Source organism: Larus michahellis, chromosome 1, assembly GCF_964199755.1.
Source record: "Larus michahellis chromosome 1, bLarMic1.1, whole genome shotgun sequence".
In the NCBI taxonomy this organism is placed as follows: domain Eukaryota; kingdom Metazoa; phylum Chordata; class Aves; order Charadriiformes; family Laridae; genus Larus; species Larus michahellis.
In genome coordinates this window covers 125,486,901-125,508,112 of record NC_133896.1, presented here as the reverse complement: position 1 = coordinate 125,508,112, position 21,212 = coordinate 125,486,901, and the positions used below count along the sequence as shown (strand labels likewise).

The 21,212-nt window shown below is 41.4% G+C and overlaps 1 protein-coding gene across 2 annotated transcripts in view; it reads right to left on the bottom strand.

The window, feature by feature from the left end:
- Positions 1-21,212, bottom strand: part of ABCG1 (ATP binding cassette subfamily G member 1) — a 56,470-nt gene that overhangs the window by 19,319 nt on the left and 15,939 nt on the right. For both annotated transcript variants that reach the window (XM_074602637.1, XM_074602645.1), the window contains exons 3-4: positions 2,210-2,327; positions 1,316-1,448 (exon numbers count right to left, since the gene is read on the bottom strand). In XM_074602637.1, the coding sequence (XP_074458738.1) occupies positions 1,316-1,448; positions 2,210-2,327 (251 nt within the window). The remainder of the gene's footprint in view (positions 1-1,315; positions 1,449-2,209; positions 2,328-21,212) is intronic.

The following is a 21,212-nucleotide window of genomic DNA, read 5'->3' as shown; positions in this document are numbered from 1 at the left end:
AATGTACCATTTAAACAACTTCTTTCAACCCAGTCTCAGGGAAATTTAAGTTGAACTATAATGTTCAAATGACAAGCACCACATATGCCCGTGCAACAGGTAACTGAGTATAATCTGACTTAAACAATCACTCAAGCATCGGACAAAAAGTGCATTAGAAAGAAGGGCCATTCTGCAAATCAAAAAGCTTGAGAGGAAGATGGAAGAGTCATGTTTTTTGCATAGCCACTAACTTCCCAGGCAATGCTAGAATCACAGTTTATTTGTCCTTCGTCTGTATCATAAGTACAACCAAAAAACTCTGCCATTCTCCAGGATGCCAACAAATAAGTAGAGAAATAAACAGTCTTATGAAAGATGTCATCTGCTGTCCTAAGAGGCAGCTCCACAAAACATTATGATTAACCCTTATTAGAAGCAATTAAACTGTTAAGTAATTATTTTTGTCAGAGCCTTGGCTGATTAATTTATACGGCAAGTATCATCTGGGCCCAATACTACGAAAGTGGTCCTATGGGATTCTGACTACAATATTCAAGTAAACAAAAGAGAACTTCCTCACAGAGAAGAGCCTCTGCAGAAGATAAGCCACTGTAAAACTACAGTGATTTCTTTTGGCCTTAAAATTTGTGAATTGATGCTGGCATGCAGTGTGAGTAACCTTAGCTTTATTTTGATAACATCCTCTGAGAAAAACTGGATCACTTCTCAAACTGAGCAACAGGCACTTCTAGACTGATTGGTCAAGCTGTCAATTAGTACACTTCTTGATGCTACGAAAACCAGTAAGAATTTGCATTGCCTTGGGATTATTTTGTTCCTGTTTTCCTGTAAAGAACTGGAAGAGATTTTATACAATGCCTTTACTAAAGAAAAGGCACAAAAGAGTAGAAGTAGCAGAGAGACCATGCTCAAGTCAAAACAGCACTTTGCAGCCAGAACATGGAAGATGGGGAGAAAGGGAGAGACACAACCACCATCCAAGAAAAGATATGGTCAAAGGCTCATTCTGTGCAGAACTGTAGGTTCCATTCTCTGAGAGGTCTACAGAGTACAGGCTTTAGATTTTCTTCCGAATCATAATGCTGGTCACAAACTGAAAACCGTAATGCTAAAGAAGCTCAGACAACCCCTAGAAGGATGAGCCTGAAATGGAATTCAAGACATCATCGAAGTCCAAGCACCTTCATTGCATGGAATCAAATAGAGTTAATGGTTCATGGCATTACCAGGAAGACAAGAAAATGTGCACAATACACAAACATTTTTCCATTTTCTCCCACCCTAATAAATTAGAGCCAGAAACAAAGCTCACCATCATAGCTTCCTGGACAGTCAGATGAGGAAGGAGCATGTCATCTTGCATGATGTAGCAGGAGACTTTGCGAAAAGAGCGCAGGTCACGAGGCTGTCCATTGATGAGAATTTCTCCTTTCATTCCCGTCTCTCTGAAATGAACCAAGGAAATAACCAGGGGTGAATCTTCCATTCATTTGTACTGTCACAGCTCTCAGTATGTGGAATTCTTATGTAATTATTGCCCAGTATGGAGTAGAAGTGACACAGTGAATAGAAACTAATGTATTTCACGATTATGCTCTCTTTCATAAGAGGCTTCATGCAATTTCGCTGAAAATTTTACTTCAAGTTAGGACAAAATGTGTGCTGTCTTACATGAATGTCTGAAAAAACATTAAGCTATTCAAGTGATTTTTTTTAGGTATCTTTATCCTGTTCCTTATGCTCTAATGACAACAACACAGAAACACTTTGTATTTGCCTATACAATAGGGGATTCAGGAAGATGGACCACAGTCGCTTCACACATTGCAGTTTGGTCAAGAAGACATCAACATTATGAAAGCGACTAAGAAGGGTCATTTTTTTCAAGTGCTTATAAAATGTGATTTAAAAATACCACAAACATAAGACACTGAGTCAGATTTGTTACACAGCTAGAAAGGAGAATTTTTTGTGTGTTTTGGACTTTAAATTGCTTCCTATTTTTGGATCTGACTTGTTAACAGATAAATCCTAAGTGACTAGAACAGGAAAAATGGAAAAAAAATATCAGCAATAAGAATCCAATTCAAAATCTGTGAATTACCCATTTTCTATAAACAAAGGGTAAGATTTCTTCAGCTGTTGTATCCAAGGAGCTATCATGCCAGGTGATCTTATCTTACTTGGGATTTTCATTGTTACTGACCTGTATCCTGCCAGAATGTTCATAAGCGTTGACTTCCCAGCTCCCGAAGGACCCATAATTGCAACAAGTTCTCCACTGCTGAACTTCCCTGAAATTCCTTTCAAAAGGGTCTTATAACCTGAAAGAAGAAAGAAAAGTTCACTGAACCCTTCACAATCATGTCTGGTGGGCAATGGAAGTTTATTTCCTCTAAACAATGATGACAAATAGGCATTAGCAGGTACCTACTAAAAGGCTGATGCTAAGATCAGCACACTGCAAAAACTATCAAAAGCCAAATTCAGAGTGGGAGCAGCAGCCTCCTCCCACTATGTAAGTAGTACTGTGGGTTTACAGGATCACACACTCTTGGATTCACTCTAGGAAAATTTTCAAACAGGGCTAAGAAGCCTTGCTGCCATTTGATAAGTGTCTTCTTGGAGTATGTTACTAGGATGCTGATGTCTCCCTTACTGCACCTAATACTCCACGGCTAACGTAAGTCCACAGCTTTGGAACAGACCACCCTCCGATTACTGCAGCTTCAATGCCAAAATTCTGCCCTCTCACCAAAACAACAACTTCTTGGAGAGTGATAGCCATGATCTAAAAAGCAAAGCCCTATGCATTTGTTCATACTAAAAGAGGTATGACAAGAAACACAGCAAAAGGAGACATACAGGAAAAGACAGTCCTGCTTCATTCTCTTATCATAAGGATTCTCTTATCATATATATAATATAAAGGCTTGTCTAGGCAGGGAGACTGACCACAATAACTCTATAAAAATAATTCCTAAGGAAATGCTTATTCCAGATTAAGAACATACTGAGTTTTTTCCCATTTGGATTAATCCACTTCACAAGATCATGCCACAATAAATATGTCGTTAGGCAAAGCTGTTTTAGTATTCTAGACAATACCAACTTCCAAGTATTTCACCTTATTTCTAAATAAATTACCCTTCCAATTAACCTTAATTTAAAGCCCCAAATTCCGTGTTACTCTAGGTGTCTGAAAACTGGCCTCCAAGGAGAATTCCAGATTTGGATTTACTTGTATCCACCTTGTCCTGCATGATGCCCATTTTAAGGCATAATGACTGGGTGGGGAGGGTGGAGAGAGCCCTGACCGGCATTCAAACTTTTCAGGATCTCTTTCCATTTTATTATTTTGCTTGCTTACTCTAATTTAATTACCGGTACTTTTGGTTAAAACTTTTAATAATAAAAAAAGTTAAGTAAGGTGTCAAAAAACAATCTTATACATTGAAAATATTTCTGTAATTGAATTAAAACCAACACAGAAGGGTGGAAGATCCATTTGCATGCAGTGATGGGATTTGGCAGTTCATTTTGCCATACTGGTGTATATACAGGCAGCATTTATATGCCACATGTAAACCACGCCAGTGCTATCAATTATCATTAGCATAAGCTGCAGCTGGAACACTGAAATACTGTAAAAAAAACCCCACCTTGTCTGCAAGCTCCTAGAAAATGAATGGCGGATTATCTTCTCTTTCTTCCTAACTCCTTCCTTTCTTGGTTCCCTTTATCCGGGCTTAGCATTCTCTTTAAATTTTCTTCTTTTCTCTAGTCTCCATTCACACCTTTGCAATGCCACAGAGAGCAAACTTTTGTACAAAAACATTGATGTCATGCTGCCATGGGACCTCTCAAACTCACAGCCAATACTCTTCTCCAAGCGTTCCCCAGCCCAGGAGAAAAGCAGTAGCCACAAAAAGTCTCTCTAGAAATATTTGGTCCCTCCGTTTTTATGGCAAACGTCTTAGAAAATGTAACTGACCAAATGTATCAAAATGACAGTTTGCTTGAGTACCTTATTTTAAACAGGCCAGTAATTTTTCACTCTAAAATCTTGTTCTGGACCTGAAAGAAACAACTTGTTTGGAAGCTACAAGATACCATGGGTATGAAAACAGCAGTGTATTCACACTGCCTGTTTATGGAGCAAGTCCTAAGAACAAAAGCAAAGACAATCTATTAAAAGGAACATCTATTTCAAAGACAGAAATCCATGGCACCTCGACTAGGCCTAACAAGCTTGTCCCTCACGCCAATGTCACCACCTTTTGAAAATTAGCATTTGAAAGAAAAGAGCAAGGAAGAGATAAGACCTTTCAAACATGACAATATTCGCTTAATGGGACCTATAGAGACAAAGTCCTTCATACAATCCTTTAAGTGTAATGAGAACCAGCTACCTCCCAAGCCTATGAAATTTTTAAGGGACTCAAACATCAGACTTTACCACCATTTATTTGCATTATGCACAGACCCACCACACACACATGTCTGGCTGGGAAACTCTCTCACACTGGTCAAAAGCCGGCCAAGTTGGCCTGTCATTAACTTCCACTGGGATAGAATTTCCTTCACCGGGTCCCACATGTTGTGTACGGGATAAAGTACTCACTGGTGTCTGTCTCTATTCTGTCTGCCCCACAAAGCACTTCAACATGATGGAACGACCCAGATTTCCAGGGCAAAAGGTTCTTGTCAGAGTTCTGTAATAGTCAGCCCATCATGAGTGCCAAGGTTAGGACAGTAAATATTGCACAAACTTACAGGGGAGCGTAAAGAATGTGTACAGCCATGAATACTGAGGGAGGTACAAGCTAAAATACACGCTCATCATCTGAAAACATGTATCAAGATATGCACAATTACCTAAAATTGAAGCCTTTCCTCTCACTATATATGACTGCGAGATTTAACGCTACATCCATTAAAGTCACTTTTCCAAACATCATTTCACAAATGATAATCAGTTTACCTTTAATTGCAATATCTTCCCCCTCATTACCTGCACTTGTTTCTGCCCCACTGATGCAGATTTCCATTTTCAGTATCCTGCACACCATGCTAAATCAGAGCGGGATACATCTCTGAAACTCATTTGCAAAACAGTAGAGAAATATGATTTAAGAAGAAATAGAAAAAAACCTATGAATTTTAGATCAGGATCCCAATCATTGGCATTTGAAGTTGCTACAAACTCAAAAACCATCTCTTCTTTTGACTGGAAGCACATAAGAAGCCTTTCTATTACAAAGGTTAATTTAGCAAACCCACAAAAAGATTTGACACTGTAGCAATAGCGTGGTGCCCAGTATAATCCTTTATAAGGAATTAAAGTCCATAAGTAACTACAGTCTTCTCTTTCAGAATATTGAGGCTAATCTTTAACTGAATCAGTTGACCTAAAACTTCTATATTGGGCCACATGTCTTTCACGAGAAACAGATTATGCATTTGGAGGGGATTGTATTCTTACAGTACAGGGACTGTTTCACATCCATCTGCCGTATATTAGGAATTTCTGACCACCTTCAATCCCGGTCTACCTGGCCTACCTGATTTTCCTCAGATGACCAGTTCGTGGTTCGTGCAGCAAGGAGTTTCGGTACCCCAGCATTTAATGAAAGGCTGAACCTCAAAGCAAACTCACCCCAAGACTGATGCATATTGCGGGCCATTCAGTTTGAGCACCACAGCGGCTGTCTCCTTTTGGACGGGACTTACATCAAGATTGAGTTTAGCATCATGACTTTCAGGCATTTTTCTTAAAATTGCTTTGATTTCCAATGGAAAATAGCTTGGATCCTTTCAGTTTTCCAATGTCCCCTCCTGGAGTTACTGCAACCTCACCCTTAAAAATATATTTAGGGGCTGATGCCCATAGGAATCCAAATACCAGTTTTCAAGAACTACTTAAAATATGAATTTGTCAACAGGACATCAATACACTATCATCAACCAGAGCAAGCACTCAGCAACTTTCTCAGTCGAACCCACTAAAAATAGAATACCAAAAGTAAGAAGTCAAAACTGAAAGAGAAAATTCCAAGTGATGCAAAAACTTTTGGTGTTAATTTCACCTCACATTACATTCCAGAGTCCCACTGCTTCTCCCGGAGAAGCGAAATGTGTTTCATTTTCCCATGTTAGGATTTCTCACGGAAAGCAAACTCCAGGCACTGTGATATTAGACCAGGTTCACAGCCAGAAACACATGACCGGCCTGAACAGACCCCCATTCAAGAGGCGGATTTCCTTCCCTGCCTGGCTGCAGCACAAAGCCCCCACAGCAGCCCATTGTTTAATGAGCTGATCGAGGGTGACCTCTTGTATTTATGAAGAGAGCAGGAGAGCTCTCATTGCTCAAGTCACCAAAATTTCTTGCTAATGGATTCAGCAAGGGAGAAACGGGCTGGTGTTTTTTTCTGCTTCCTCATGGATTCTACAAGGATTTCTGGGGAGATTTGGGTTTATCATTCTCACAAAGAATTATGATTAATCTGGAAAAAAGCAAACCACCTCCTCCCCAGGCTTAGGGTAGGAGCGCCTGCTTCAGAATGTGTCTGAATCAGCACCAAAAAAAACCCCACAACCAAAACTCACTCCTACCCTTACAGAGAATTTCCTCAGGTAAATACCATCTCCAGGTTTTTGACTAAAACGCTTCATTCATTTGCATTTCATTGCCAGGAACACACTCATGTAGTACTCAGCGAAATGTCACACAGACTCCTAGAAATTTCTAGGGGTTGTAGCCTAATTTTGCGTCCATCAATAGGCACCAAGAGCCCGTCTCGGGTCCCGGGTGAGCACAGCAGGCTTTCCCCGCTCACTGCAACTGGAGCAGGATTTGCCCTTCCCAATAGATCTGAACTGTGTCACTTTCATCACAATCTCTTCTGAAGGTAGGAAATAGCTGTTCGCACCCTGGAAGTACCCCTGGCCTGAAACTGCTCAAAGGTTTCTCAGAAAATTCACTATAGCAAATAGGAAACATAAAAAAAATCAGCTCAAACAGAGTTTGGCAAAATTATAAATGACAGAAAACCGACCCACAAAATAAGCATCATTTTGCACTTAAAAATCAAAACCAAAGGCATCATAACCTGCTCTTTCCACACTTCCTACCTGCAGTCAGGTAGAATTGCACCATTTCTTTATTAAAAATTTTTATAGAAGTACTACATTTCATCTTTTTGTGATGCTTTTTTGGATGGGATGTGATTTATTACTGCTCAGAAACATCCAGCTGGAAATCAGAAGACACTCTGGCAAGTACTAGATTACTAACCTGCCTCATTTTAATACCTCCAGCAAGAAACATACTTTTTAAACAGCAATTTAATTTTAAATACACAATTTATTTACAGTACCATCAATCAAACTTTTCATTAAATGATGAGAAACCACAGCCATTTCTTGGCACTGTGTACTGACCCTGTTCCATTAAAGAAACTCCACTGGATTTTCCTCTTCTATTCTAAAATTTATAGCCTTAATTCTCCTCTCATTTCCTCTTGTTTCCATCAAAAAAAAAAAGTGTGCCAAAGTCCAGGGAATTCTCCACCAGAAAACCTGAATAAGGGAAGGGGAATCAAGATGTCACATCCACACCTTTCCCCCTGAGGCAGGAGTAGGGAGCCCTCTGTTATGGAAAAATGCTCCTAGCAAATCTATGACTTCGCTGCTGTCGCCAAGGCCCACCATACCCACACCTCCACGGCTAAGGACCATTCCCTGGATTTACCTACTGCGCAACAACACAAGTAAGGGAAAAAACAGGTTAAACAGGTCATCTGTCATATTAAAAGGAAAGTTAGTGACTTATGCATGGAAGAAAGAGCTTGCTTCCAGACTTGGAAAACATCCTCATGATATCTGGCAGACATTTCATTTGTAGACTCTTTAGATTGATATCAGAAATCTGAACAGCTGGGGAATGCTGGCAGAAACTTGACAGAGAAGCACAAGATGAGAAACACACACACACACACAGAGATAACAGCTGAAGGCCAGATTTACACTAGAAACATTTGTAGACGTAAAAAATACACCATTAGCTAGGAAACATATTTCTTTATAATTTTTACACCAGCAAAAAAGTCTTTTCCATACACCTAGATGTAAATATACCAACAAAAATTCCTCTGTCTGATCCTTCTCCATCTATTATTCACTTTCTGCATCTCAGCCCTTGTTCTCATTCCTGAGAAGAAGCCACTGTCATAGCAAAATATCTGCATCTTTACTGCTACAGACTACACCGATCTGCTTAATCTAATAGGAGTTTTATCTCCGCACGAGAGGGGTTAAACAAGAAGTGGCAATACAGAGATTCCTGTGAAGTTCCTGGAGAAAGCTACCCGGTAAGGCAGTCCCGTGGAGTCTCTCTGGGCCTCCTGGTGCTTTATTTCCTCTGCCCTAAACCTGCACTGGGTGAGCACCTTCATAAACCCCAAAAGCAAGTTGACGAGCAGGTTGGCACCGCAGAGCACTGAGGAGAGTGACAGTAAATATCTTGCATTTATTGTGCTATTTTCTGGAGCACACGGTCACAACTGCATAGTCCATTTGCACATGAAAAGAGGTGCGGGTTCCTCTTATTTGCACATAAATAACATAATTGCGCATGTAAATTAGTTCCTGATGATTTACAGTTCCATTTTACAACTCATCAGTCACAGAGCCATCCAGTTTGTGCATGTAAACATGATAGCCGTACACATACCAGGAGATGTGCGGAGTGACTAATAGCTACCGTGAGGTGGTGACCCAGTTTGTGGGTTTGGGGCTATTTGGAGCATATAGTTTCAGAAGCAGCTTACAGCAACAGAAGATGAAGTTTTTACTGAAGTGGCCACTGTCCTTCTGCCCTTCCTTCCCAGGACACCTTCCCACCACTTTCCCTCAGCTGGCCTTCAAGTGCACCTACAGAACCAGTGAGGACAGCAAGCCTGTCCACCTGGAAAGCGTTCCTGGGGAATTAAGAACATAGAGGGCTTGTCTTTTTCAGCTGCATGGGCTGCAGGATTGTCACTGCCAGGAGAAGACCGCACAGTTCACAGGCGAGGTGGGGAGCTGGGACAGCCCCTTCAGCAGCGGGGGACCTTCCAGCAGTTTGTGCCACCCAGGAACCCGTCTCTTGAGATACCTTTTCTTTTCCATTCTGAAACACAAATAGGGCTTACAGTTAAATGAAATTACCCCTTATGCACAATTCATGCTGGGCCATTCAAACCCTTTCGTTCCAAACTGGATTGTTTGTTTGTTTTATTCTAGTATAAAACAAAAATTAAATCACATCCCAACGATAAGATGAAGATACCTGGGGCTTTTCACCTACATGAAAGTTAGTTCAAAGCCAGGGTGTTTCCATAAATAGGCATATCGTCAGGGAGATGTTTTCCATGTATTTCTAATTCTGCTATTAACCAGCCAGGGCACCACATTGCTCATTCACTACGTGAGTACAGAACGCTTTCCTCGCAGTGGTATAGACAGGGTTTGTTAATGTTTAAGAGTTTGTAAATTCTCAGATGAGAGGGATTATCTGTATCAGTTGATAATTATTTAAATAATTTGAATTTTAAAAAACTCTTGACAGGGATTATTTAAACGGACATTTCTCTCCCAAGCTCCTCACTGAGCTCCCCAAACAGGCTTAAGTTACAGTGAGTTGCAGGTACTGATACTTGGGAAGAAAAAGAGGCATCTTTTAACTTCCAGAAAATGTGTGAGGCAGAAACAGCTTTCCTAACAAACAGAGTGAAAAAATATATTGTTTTAATAATAGGAATTTTCTTAATTGTATATTGGCCTGAACTGTACCTCTGTAAAGCCTAGGGGGCAAAGTCACGCTAGAAATAATAAACATGTTTAAGGTAACTGCCTACCAAATAAAACCTATATATAAACCCGCAGGTCATTGGTTCACGGCTTCCACCATCATTTGTGTATCATAAGTGAATAAACTTTTTTGTTTTTCCACTTTAGCTTTAGAATCCACACATCCATATATTTCTATTCTATTCACATGTCTCTAAGGGACGTAGAACAATAGGATTTTCCACTGTCTAAGCTCTGAGCCCTGCTTTAGGACAATTAAGAGAATTTACAATTGTAATGCATTGTTGCACCTTGCCTCAGAGAAACGACCTTCGTTATGTAAATGCCTATAAAACAGCAAGCCAGGCACCAAAACATCAGGACAGAGAGGGCAGAAAAGCTAAGTGAGTGCCTCAAGTAACCAAATCAAATTCTTATGTCTCAAAGTCCTTTCCAACTCAGAAACAGGGAATCCATTCCTCTCAACCAAGTCTTTCATGCTTTACGGGGCGGGGGGGGGGGGGAGGAGAACAAAAAAGAAATCCCTCTGGGCTGCAAAGCTTTTTCTTTGTGGTGGACTAAACTGCATTACTTAATATAGCCCACAACCAGGTCTTCTTAAACATACTGCTCTTGATCCACAGCCGATTTCCCACTTAGCGATTACGGGATGGATTATTCATAACTGAGATGGAGAGCTTAGTCTATGCTCACAGCGAGCCTTGTAGTGTTCAATCTACCTAATTTTATACATCCAGAAGTTTGCCGTTTAACCTAAATTCATTGTTTAGGACCCATAAATTACCAATAGAGAGAAACAGGCACACCTAACAGGTGATTAATTCTACCTGTTTTGCATTCCTTTTCTGGGAAGGGATAAATAACCCTCTGGAAGTGCATCTTTCTCTTAACTATAATGTGAGTTCAGGACAATTAGCTTAGACTAGACACCAAACCCCTAGACACTGTGACAAATCTCATTCTTTGCCAACAAAATCACGGCTGTTTTCAGTATCAGTCACAAATAAAATGGATATAAAGGCATCTGTGTTTTTTAAATGACGGTTTGATCATGGTCACTCATTTGCTTGCACAATTGCAGTAATTAAGCACACAAATAGCACACTCAAAATCTTCAAGTTGTATTGCCAACCCCACATGTTCAGATCCTTCCTACGAACATATCAAGAAAAGCATCCTGCCTATGTTCAGGATGTACAAGTGTATCACACACTGTGTTTTTACTTTATCATTAGTATTTAGCACTTACTTTGCACTCTGATAACTTGGGACAGTTCAAAACTCTACAGATTTTTGCTTCAAGCTATCTACTAGCCCCAGAACACAGCACTGTATTGGTAGCTCTTGGTTCAAACTTAACCAGAACATCTCAAAGCCTGAAAAATCCAAATGTGCTTTAGAAGATTAGATCTTAATCAAAAGCTAAATGTTTGAGAACAAACTTTAAAGCAGTTTTTGAATTGTGTTTGTATGGGTCCCTAAGATTTGACTTATATCACCGCACTTGCTTTGTGCTAAATCTATCAGTTAACTTCCTTCTGTGGCAAGTCAGTAAAACATAAAGTAAACTTGAGCCTAATGGGAGATCATGAACCCCCAAGCCAAGATTTATTACATAAAATCTCTAGTTACTGTAGGCCATGTTGTATAATAAAAGAGAATGCGCTGATGAGAAGATGGCAATCCAGATGAGAAACTGAGTTCTAGCAGAGGGAGAATCTTAAACCAAACTGTAGATTATAAGGAATCTGAAAAGTCCATTTAATTTCATTGTATTCCCAGATCCCTGGACTAGATATTAAACTTATGCAAGACATTGGATTTGACAGTCTACATTGTGCAGTCAAACAAAAAAAGCCCTGACTAAGTAAAGATTTCATTCTTTTGAAACTTCGAAATAAGAGCTGTGTGCACCATGCTCTTTCTCATTTGTGCAGGCTGCTCATCGAATTATTTTAGTATCTGAACACTGCTTTTCTTCAGAAAAACTAATTAGATATGACAGTCTGTTAAGCTGCAAGATATGCAGTCCCCTAATTTTAAGTTCGAAGTAAGAGACTACACAACCTCACTCAACTTGTCTGGCTGTATCACCTCTCCTGGCCAGGCAATGTTTCTCTATAAACAAGATGGGTTTTATGTACACAGAACCCATACCAGCAAGTAACAGGAGACTGAAGTGCTTGCGGGTGGACACAGAATTTACAGACTTTATTGAAATCATGCATCCTTCCAACAGCACACCTCCTCCCTCCTGCAATTATTGATTACACCTCCCCACCATGCTGTGAGACGAATGGGGTTTGTGCCAGCCCCCTTTTAAGTCTACGCTCTTTATGGCTATGATCAGGCAGAGCTGAAGTACATAATAAGTAACTCATCGATGCAACCCGAGCCCATAACAGACCCAGGTAACTACTAGACACCCTTCTCACAAAGAAATATGTCATATTGATTGATACTAGTCCCCCTGTAACAGCTGCTCTGAGCCTTTCCTTGCATTCACCTTTTCTGTATAGCTCCCTTTATCCAGTCCTACAGCAAGGTTACAGCCTTCTACGGAGGTTTACAGGATGATTACAATTATATGTGGGTCCTGCCTGTTAATTCTCATCAGATATGTCCATGGCAAGATTCTGTTCTTTTCGGTTTCTCTGTTGAATGTTTCTGCCTGAGAGAGCTAAAGCTGTTCATCTTCCATACGCAGGCACACAAAGCCATATGCCTGCGACTGAGGATAGGGAATGACAATTAAATAGGTCAATGAACGAAAGTAACCTTCAAACATGAATGCAAATAAATCTGTACTTGCAACAAGACCTGATGGCTTCAGAAGCAGTATTTACATGTTGAAGCATTCGGAGATCTGGGGCATAGCTTGTACTTTGCCTGCACAGAAAATAGCTACCCTAATTTATCTTCAACTCTTAGGAAATATGAAAGGGGGAAAAAAAAACACAAAGCATGTATGAATGACGCACAGCTTCATCTTTCTTCTGAATCTAGTGGAAACGTCTTTTCAAAGCAATATCCATAGCCTAATCCTTGTTTGATAATTGCTTTTTGCTGCCTTTTTTTAATTGCCTTTGTTTCTGTTACTTAAGCACGCAAGAAAGGTCTTTCCTGACAAAGGAAGAGCCAACACAATTTGAAATGAAAGGCTGACACATTCCCTCAAATGACAAACTGAAGTCACGAGCCTGATACATACATTTAGAGATGAAAGCTGTTTACATACGCCAGTCAGGCAGAAAGCAATTTCTCATAATTGCAGTACCCTTATACCTCAAAGTACAAATAGTATTATTCAGTCTTACAAACAGAGAAAACCAGAACCCTTCCCAGCATCTCTTCCCTTTTGAAAAAATCTTCAAATAGGAGATATTCCAAAATAGGCCAGCAGCAGTTACGAACTCAACTGCACCATCTGCCTTCATTTCCAAGCGCAGATCCAGCTGGGTCACTCTGCAACAAGGGAGACAGAAACCCTTCCTCCCTCCGAGAGGACTATTTTGGGGCTCCTGTGTTGATGCTCGGAGTCACCGCATTTTTTACTGTTGCACTCCCCCTTCCTCCTCCCAGCCTCTCCCCACCCACACGCGCCCACAGAGCAAGAAAGCGGGAAGGAATAAAAGCAAAAGGAAAACTTAGTCTCTCTCCTCCTACCTACCTGTGTAAGGGCTAGAGAGGAAGGCCCTGGGGCTTTCCAGAGTTACAGCAGAAGCAGGTGAAGTTATGTAGCATCTCTTTCCTCCAAGCTTGGCCTGACGGCAATATCTAGCCTGAAGAGCTTGGTGTGTAAAGATAAGCTTTCACAAATACTTCTGTGTCCATTTTTATCACAAACTCTATGTTAAACTGGAATGTGAGGAAATGTCTCCCGCAAATTGCATAGGAAAAAAACGTACCTTTTCCCTGACTATTGGAACCAAGAGTCATCGTTTAAAACACAGATTTCTGCGATGATTTACACACTCACAAGACAAAATTTTGTCCCTGTCCCTTACAGACATGGGGAGACACATTTCTTGGATTTTGAAAAATGTTTTCAGTCTCAGTCACTGCAATTTAAAAGTTGCCACAGTGTCTTGACCTTTAAAAAAAAAAAAATCACAGTTCACAAGTCAGCTTTAATAACTCAAAATATTACATTTGACTCCAAACAAAAAGCAGTTTTTCACAGCAGTCTTATTCAACTACAGTAGTGACGACAGTCTGTTGCAGAAACTCTCTGAAGAGCAGGCAACTGCCAAGCACCTCAGCCATCCGACCTTCTGAACAGCTTCTGCACATCCTTCTACTGCCTCTTCCTACTCTCTCAAACCAACTCTGCACTGCGAATTGCAGGAAGTACTTCCACTTCCTCACATTCTCACTGCTCCCATCCCAGTCTCTCCCACAAACTTGCTGAAGAACACTTGGAGACAGGAGGACACTTTGAAACACCCTCAGAGGCAAATATCAGAGGCGTTTTGAAAAGTAAATTTTAAACTCATGCGTTGAGTACTTAATTCTACTATATACACCCAGGAGCAGAGACACGGACAGAAACGTCAGCGACTGGCCTGTAAAACTGGAAGAGCTCAGTGAATGACAACAGGGGTCATGTTCAGAAGAACCGCTGAGGCTGAAGAAGCTCCTACGGCAGCGGGACATCTCTGTGGCCAGCCAGATGAACGGATGGACCATGTGTCCTGGCAGACTTTCGTTTTCAGAAATAGACATACTGATTCTTCCCATTTCTCCTCAAGATTCACAAGACTTTTATGAAACAGAAACACAGGCATATATATTTACTTTATTCTAGCACTACTCTAGTAACAGATATAACCTATGATCCTGAATGTAAAAATAAAGGAAAACCTGAAGCGTGTGTGGAAATAAACCCTAGACTACCTCCAGTTCTCGCATTTTACTTAAAACAACTGTGTTTTTATCTCTCTTCTTGAATATTTACACTAACAAAGTTGCCCAAATTAAAATACTTTTTGTTGTCAGCAAACTAAATATAAAATCCTCTAAACACCACTGAACTAATTATCATCTTCTGTAGCATGTCAGTGCTGAATATGTTACAAACAAAACCCACTGCACAGGGCATTGCTGCTTCTGGAATGAAAATGAGTGAGAATGAGCGCCTTTCAGCAGTCTGATTTCTGCTTTTTTTCACAATTCAGAACTGGAGACGTTGGCAGCCTTGTGGGGACATACATCCATTGAACTACCATAAACTATTAAATTTCCATCTGTTTTAAAAAGCTCCAGCTGACCTACATTTTATATTATGGATTAGCTGAAGCTTATAGAGTAGCACAAACAAAGCTTGACTCTTGCTGCTAACCATATACCCTAATCAATGAAATGTTTTATCAGTAATATGTCCCATGTAAAGATGACAGTTTTTAGGAGGAAAACTCTTTGACATTTCACACACAAAATAGAAATAATAATTTGACAGATGCACTTAGATTGCAAGTGTCATCAAATTGATTAACTTTTATTTCACATACTAAAAAAAATCAAATGTACCCTGTCTGTGAACAGTCCTTTCACTTATACTTTATTTCTGCATTGGTTCATTTCTCAGTAACACCTGTAACTTCTTTTGACACTTTTTGTCCTTCTTTACAATTATGGTATTCAACTGTTCAATGAAAAGGCAAGGGGTAAACTATGGACAGACTTAAGTTGGATGTTTACTGATCCAACTGGTCTATTGGGACAGGAAAAATCTGGTAGTGAAAGCAGTTGCTTCCTCCACAGATTGGAAGTCCATCAAAAGAAATTAACTATGCTAATTGTTTGAAGACTCATGTGTATCACTAGTAAGAGAGACTCACGTGAAGAGTGTCAGTCATCTCACATCCTTCTAATTAGATGTCCCTGTAAAACATATTCCAAAATATATCTGTTTTCCAAAGTCAAGACAACATGTTACCATTTTTGCCCGACCACCAACTAAACTGACAGTGACTTTTCAAAACAATGCTGGTTGGACATGTTACCAGAAACTCAAACTTGACTTGTCTCATGAGGTTTCTTTCTTCTCTTAATGTACGACTTCTTTATGACTGGTCTACCTACGCTTAACATGTTTCTGTAAGTCATTTATCTATGCTACCTATTAACACACCAGTACACACAGGAAAGAAAAAGGAAGTAAGAGTCCAGGCTGTTTACATGGCTTTCCTCGCACTTTAAATGAAATAATGAAGAGACGCCGTTAGAACAATATCCACGTCACCTCAAAACACATGCTTTGATCCTAAAAACCACAGGCACCCTCCGTATCCAGTTCCTGTAAAACAACATGGCACCACTAAAATCAATACAGCAGCACAGATTTGTGCTAGTTCAGTAGGTGACACAGGCTGAGGGATCGAAAGCGGGGATCCATGACAATCTAGACACACAGCAATATCACAAGACCCAAAGACTGGAAGGTGGAAACCTTCCACATAGGAACGCTGTTATATCAGGAACTCAAAAACTGAAGGTGGGATGTGTTTTAACCATCAGCAAACAACTACAATGTAAACATTTGCATGTGTGCTATTCTACTGGGTCTGGCTGGGATGGAGTTAATTTTCTCCAGATCAGCTGATATGGTGCTGTGTTTTGGATCCATGACAAACCCAATGTTGATAACACACTGTGTTTTGGCAATTGCTCAGCAGTGCTTGCACACTGTCAAGGCTTTCTTCTTCCAGAGTAGACTGGGGTGCGCAAGAAGCCAGGACAGCTTACCAAAGAGATATCCCATACCATACGACGTTGTGCTCAGCCATAAAAGCTGGGGGAAAGGGGCAGGAAGGGAGGGATGTTTGGCGTTACGGCATCTATCTTCCCAAGTGACACTTCCACATGCTGAGGACCTGCTTTTCAGAAAGTGGCTAAACATCTGCCCGCTGATGGCCAGCAGTGAATAAACTCCTTATTTTGCCTTGCTTGTGCGCGTGGCTTTGGTTCACTTATTAAACTGCTCTTACCTCGATCCACAAGTTTTCAGCTTTTATTTACACTTCTGATTCTCTCCCCTGTTCTGGTGGGGGACACAGAGAGCGGCTGTGTGGGTGCTCAGCTGCTGCCTAGGGCCACCCCACCCCAGCTATTCCTCCTAGCAAATGTGCCAAAAGAGTCATTTGTTTGGCTTGTTAAAGTAACTATACTCCATTGACCACCAGTGAAACCTCTCATTAGAAGAGCCTAGATCACTGTCTAGCTTGAACACAGCCTCTTACAGAGTAGAAGCCTATATGGACTCAGATGAATCTGTCACGCCTGGCTCTCACTGCTATGAGATGCCTAAGGGAAAATGTGGTCTACTGGCTATTAGGTCTGACTGCTCATGCAATCCATGTTTTTAAAAGTATCTGATATACCTAATATAAAATCTCATTGTGAGATGAGCAGCTTCATTACACACAGTAATACAGCATTTGCAGTCTGCCGGGCTACAGTCAGTCCTTGTACGGTCAGTGCACTCAGTGCCATAGAGGAGATGTGCAAGTTCAAAGTTTACATGCAAATTTTTCTAAATGTGTGTGGCAGAGCAAGGGAGAGTAATGACAGCTGTAGCCTGAGCGCAAATGGAAAAATAAGCACACCCCTAATGTTGTTAGTCTTCACTTCAGCGCTAGCTAAATGCTTTTGATCATTATGTGGAAGTGGTGAAGGCACCATCGGTGTCTTTGTGCCAACAGGTGAGATTACATTATGCTGACAGGGGCTGCAACAACCCGGGTAATGGCACAAGTACAGAACATTGCTCTGTCATCAGATCACAACATTTTGAAAATATTACTACCTCTTAAAATTTCTGTATGTACGTGTTAAAACTGAGTCACCACTCCGCTTCCAATGAAGACTTGAGTGAAACCCAACAAACTGCTTTTAAGCTCTGCTATCTGCCCCTAACAGATGAGTTTCCACTTCAGTATTTATAATATTTGTGAGAATTCTTCTGTATTTTACGGTTGCTGTTACTGTTAGCACAATAGCCTCTACATGCCTTCGCCAGATTCATAGTCCCATGTTCTTAGTCAACTGATATCAAGTATGAAGATTAAGATCTTGGAGCAGGGACAGAATCTGATCTAATTCATTCTTCTCTCCCACACCCTCCATTTATTTGCTAATGCTAAATTGTCCCAATACAATGAAAGGGCTTGCTACAGTATGTTTTCCTCCAAGGATCCAAAGCACTGCTGTTAAGACCCTCATACATCAATAAAGCGAAGGTCGCACCAGGATTAGTTTCACATAGAGTGGTAAACTCAGAACTTAAACAAACCCACAGTTTGGCTTTGCCCACAAAAATCCCACCATCTGTTATGTTAGAACAATGCTTGGGGAAACTGCACATGACACGCTCTCCTAGAGGAGACTACCTGTACCTGTAATAAAATAGCATAGATTTGAAACCAGCAGGCCCTCTCCTCAGGGTCTGACCCACTGAATTCCATTGGAGCTGTTCTGCCTCTGCCCCCGCAGCCCAGGGACAGCAAAGACAAGGGTCACCCACCAGGATCGTCCAAGAGTCAGTGGTTCAGGGGGCCAAAAGTCTCTTTAAAGGCAACGCGCACAAGAACATGCAACTGCCTTTGGGGAGGTTTACATCTGTCACTTTTTCCATCTTGAAAAGCCGCAAAGAAAATGGTGTAGGTGGACGGCTGAAGATTGCTCTTCTCAAAGGCTCCCTCCTGAAATGGGTGCCTACGCTCTAATGCTGACTAAGCTGCAGGGCTTTGCTTCTGATCTAATTAGATAATGATACTGTGATACAAAAGGAGAGGTTAATCTTGACTTTATCTTCAATCTCCTCTCCTACAGTTGTAAACACCCTGGAAGCATTTGGAGCCACTTCTTCCTATGTGTTTTAGTGACAGCACTTGCACAGGATGGCTACAAGTGTAGGTAATTAGGGAAGATGGAGAAGAGGAGGCAGGAGAGACAATCTTTTAAAATGTACTGGGCAATCCACACAAAACCTGAGGTGTATTAGTTACAGGGTGGCTAGCAAAAAAGACAATGACAACAACACAGCTCTTCTCATCCCTATCCCACTCCCCTCATCTCTGTGAAAAAGAGACCACGGAGTGCTCCCACTCACACCTCTGAGATATGACAGGTTGTAAGGGGTACACATTGTGGATCCTCTTGAGGCTGACCACAACCAGACAATATCCTCATCAGCTCTTTTCCTTCCCCACATCAGAGGTGCTCAGGGAAGGCAAATGTAGCCAACAAGGGAACACGGACACTCACTGTGTGGACAGAGCTCTTTCTGGGAAATGCTGTCCATTTGCAGATTTTGGGTGCTGTTACTTGCCTTCCCCAGTGCAGTCAAGGGACATTTCTAGCCCTCAAGAAATCTGCCAGAAGAACATCTCTACCATATTCCTCTTCCCACACCTCTCAAGTGGATGGACTGCAGGACGGGGACTGGAAGAGCAAAGTCACTCCCACTGTAAGAGAAGATTAGGTTCATGACCACCTGAGGAACCTGAACATACGTTAAGTCTATAAGACCTGATGAGATGCATCCCCGACTCCTGAGGGAACTGGCTGATTTAGTTGCCAAGCCACTCTCCATGATATTTGAAAAGTCATGGCAGCAAGGTGAAGTCCCTAGAGACTGGAAAAAGGGAAACATTGCACCCATTTTTAAAAAGGGCAGAAAGGAGGACTCTGGTAACTACCAACTTCTCGGTCTTACCTCTGTGTCTGGGAAGATCATGGAACAGATCCTCCTAGAAGCTATGCTAAGGTATATGGAGGACAGGGAGGTGATTAGAGACAGTCAGCATGGCTTCACCAAAGGCAAGTCCTGGATGATCAATCCAGTGGCTCTGAGGGAGTGACTACAACGGTGGACAAGGAAAGTGCTACAGATGTCATCTACCTGGATTATGTAAGGCTTTTGACACGTTCCCCCACAACATCCCTCTCTCTAAATCGGAGAGATATGGATTTGATGGGTAGACTGTTCAGTGGATGAGGAATTGGCTGAAAGGTCACATCCATGAGGTAGCAGTCAATAGCTCAACGTCCACATGGAGATCAGTGACAAGTGGTGTCCCTCAGAGGTCCGTACTGGGACCAGTACTGTTCAATATCTTCATCAATGACATAGACAGTGGGATTGCGTGCACCTTCAGCAAGTTTGGGGGTACTGGTGGATGAAAAGCTGGACATGAACTAACAATGTGTGCTTGCAGCCCAGAAAGCCAACCACATCCTGGGCTGCATCAAAAGCAGCGTGGTCAGCAGGTCAAGGGAGGTGATTCTGCCCCTCTACTCTGCTCTGGTGAGACCCCACCTGGAGTACTGCGTCCAGCTCTGGAGTCCTCAGCACAGGAAAGACATGAACCTGCTGGAGTGGGTCCAGAGGGCCACAAAGATGATGAGAGGGCTGGAGCACCTCTCCTATGAAGACAGGCTGAGAGAGTTGGGGTTGTTCAGTCTGGAGAAGAGAAGGCTCCAGGGAGACCTTATTGTAGCCTTTCAGTATTAAAGGGGGCTTATAAGGAAGATGGAGACAAACTTTTTAGCACGGCCTGTTGCAATAGGACAAGGGGTAATGGTTTTAAGCTGAAAGCAGGTAGATTTAGACTAGATATAAGGAAGACATTTTTTACGATGAGGGCAGTGAAATGCTGGAACAGGCTGCCCAGAGAGGTGGTAGATGCCCCATCCCTGGGAACATTCAAGGTCAGGTTGGATGGGGCTCTGAGCAACCTGATCTAGTTGAAGATGTCCCTGCTTATTGTATGGGGGGGTGGACTAGATGACATTTAAAGGTCCCTTCCCACTATTCTATGATTCTCTCAGTGGCTCTTGCAAATCAAAGCACATATTCCCATCAGTTTGCATAAAACCTTGGTATTTTCCTTCTGCACTCCAAGATACACAATCATTCCAGTTTTCTGTCACCAGCAAACCACTATTTAAATAGAAGTAACACACATTTACTGGCATGTAAGCATTCTCTCCTTTACAACCAGCAGGAAAGGGAGTTGCAATAATGCCAAGCTAATAAAGAAGGAAATTCAGACAACGATGTCAGCAGTTATAAACAGGCAAAATTGCCCAAACATGTATGAATTGGACCCACCATTGATATACATGAGAGCTCCAACCCATTCTTTCTTACAACTTCTAAAGAAAAGAAGAACAAAGCACAACCAATCTGATTACGAGAGAAATGACTGAGAGCAGAAAATTACTCAACTTATGTAACGCAATAAGTCCCTATTGAAACGCATCAGCAAAATGCTGTCTCTTCTTCATACCATTCTTTACACCACTGGCATTCAAGTGGATAAAACAGCTTCCACTTTACAGTAATTTTT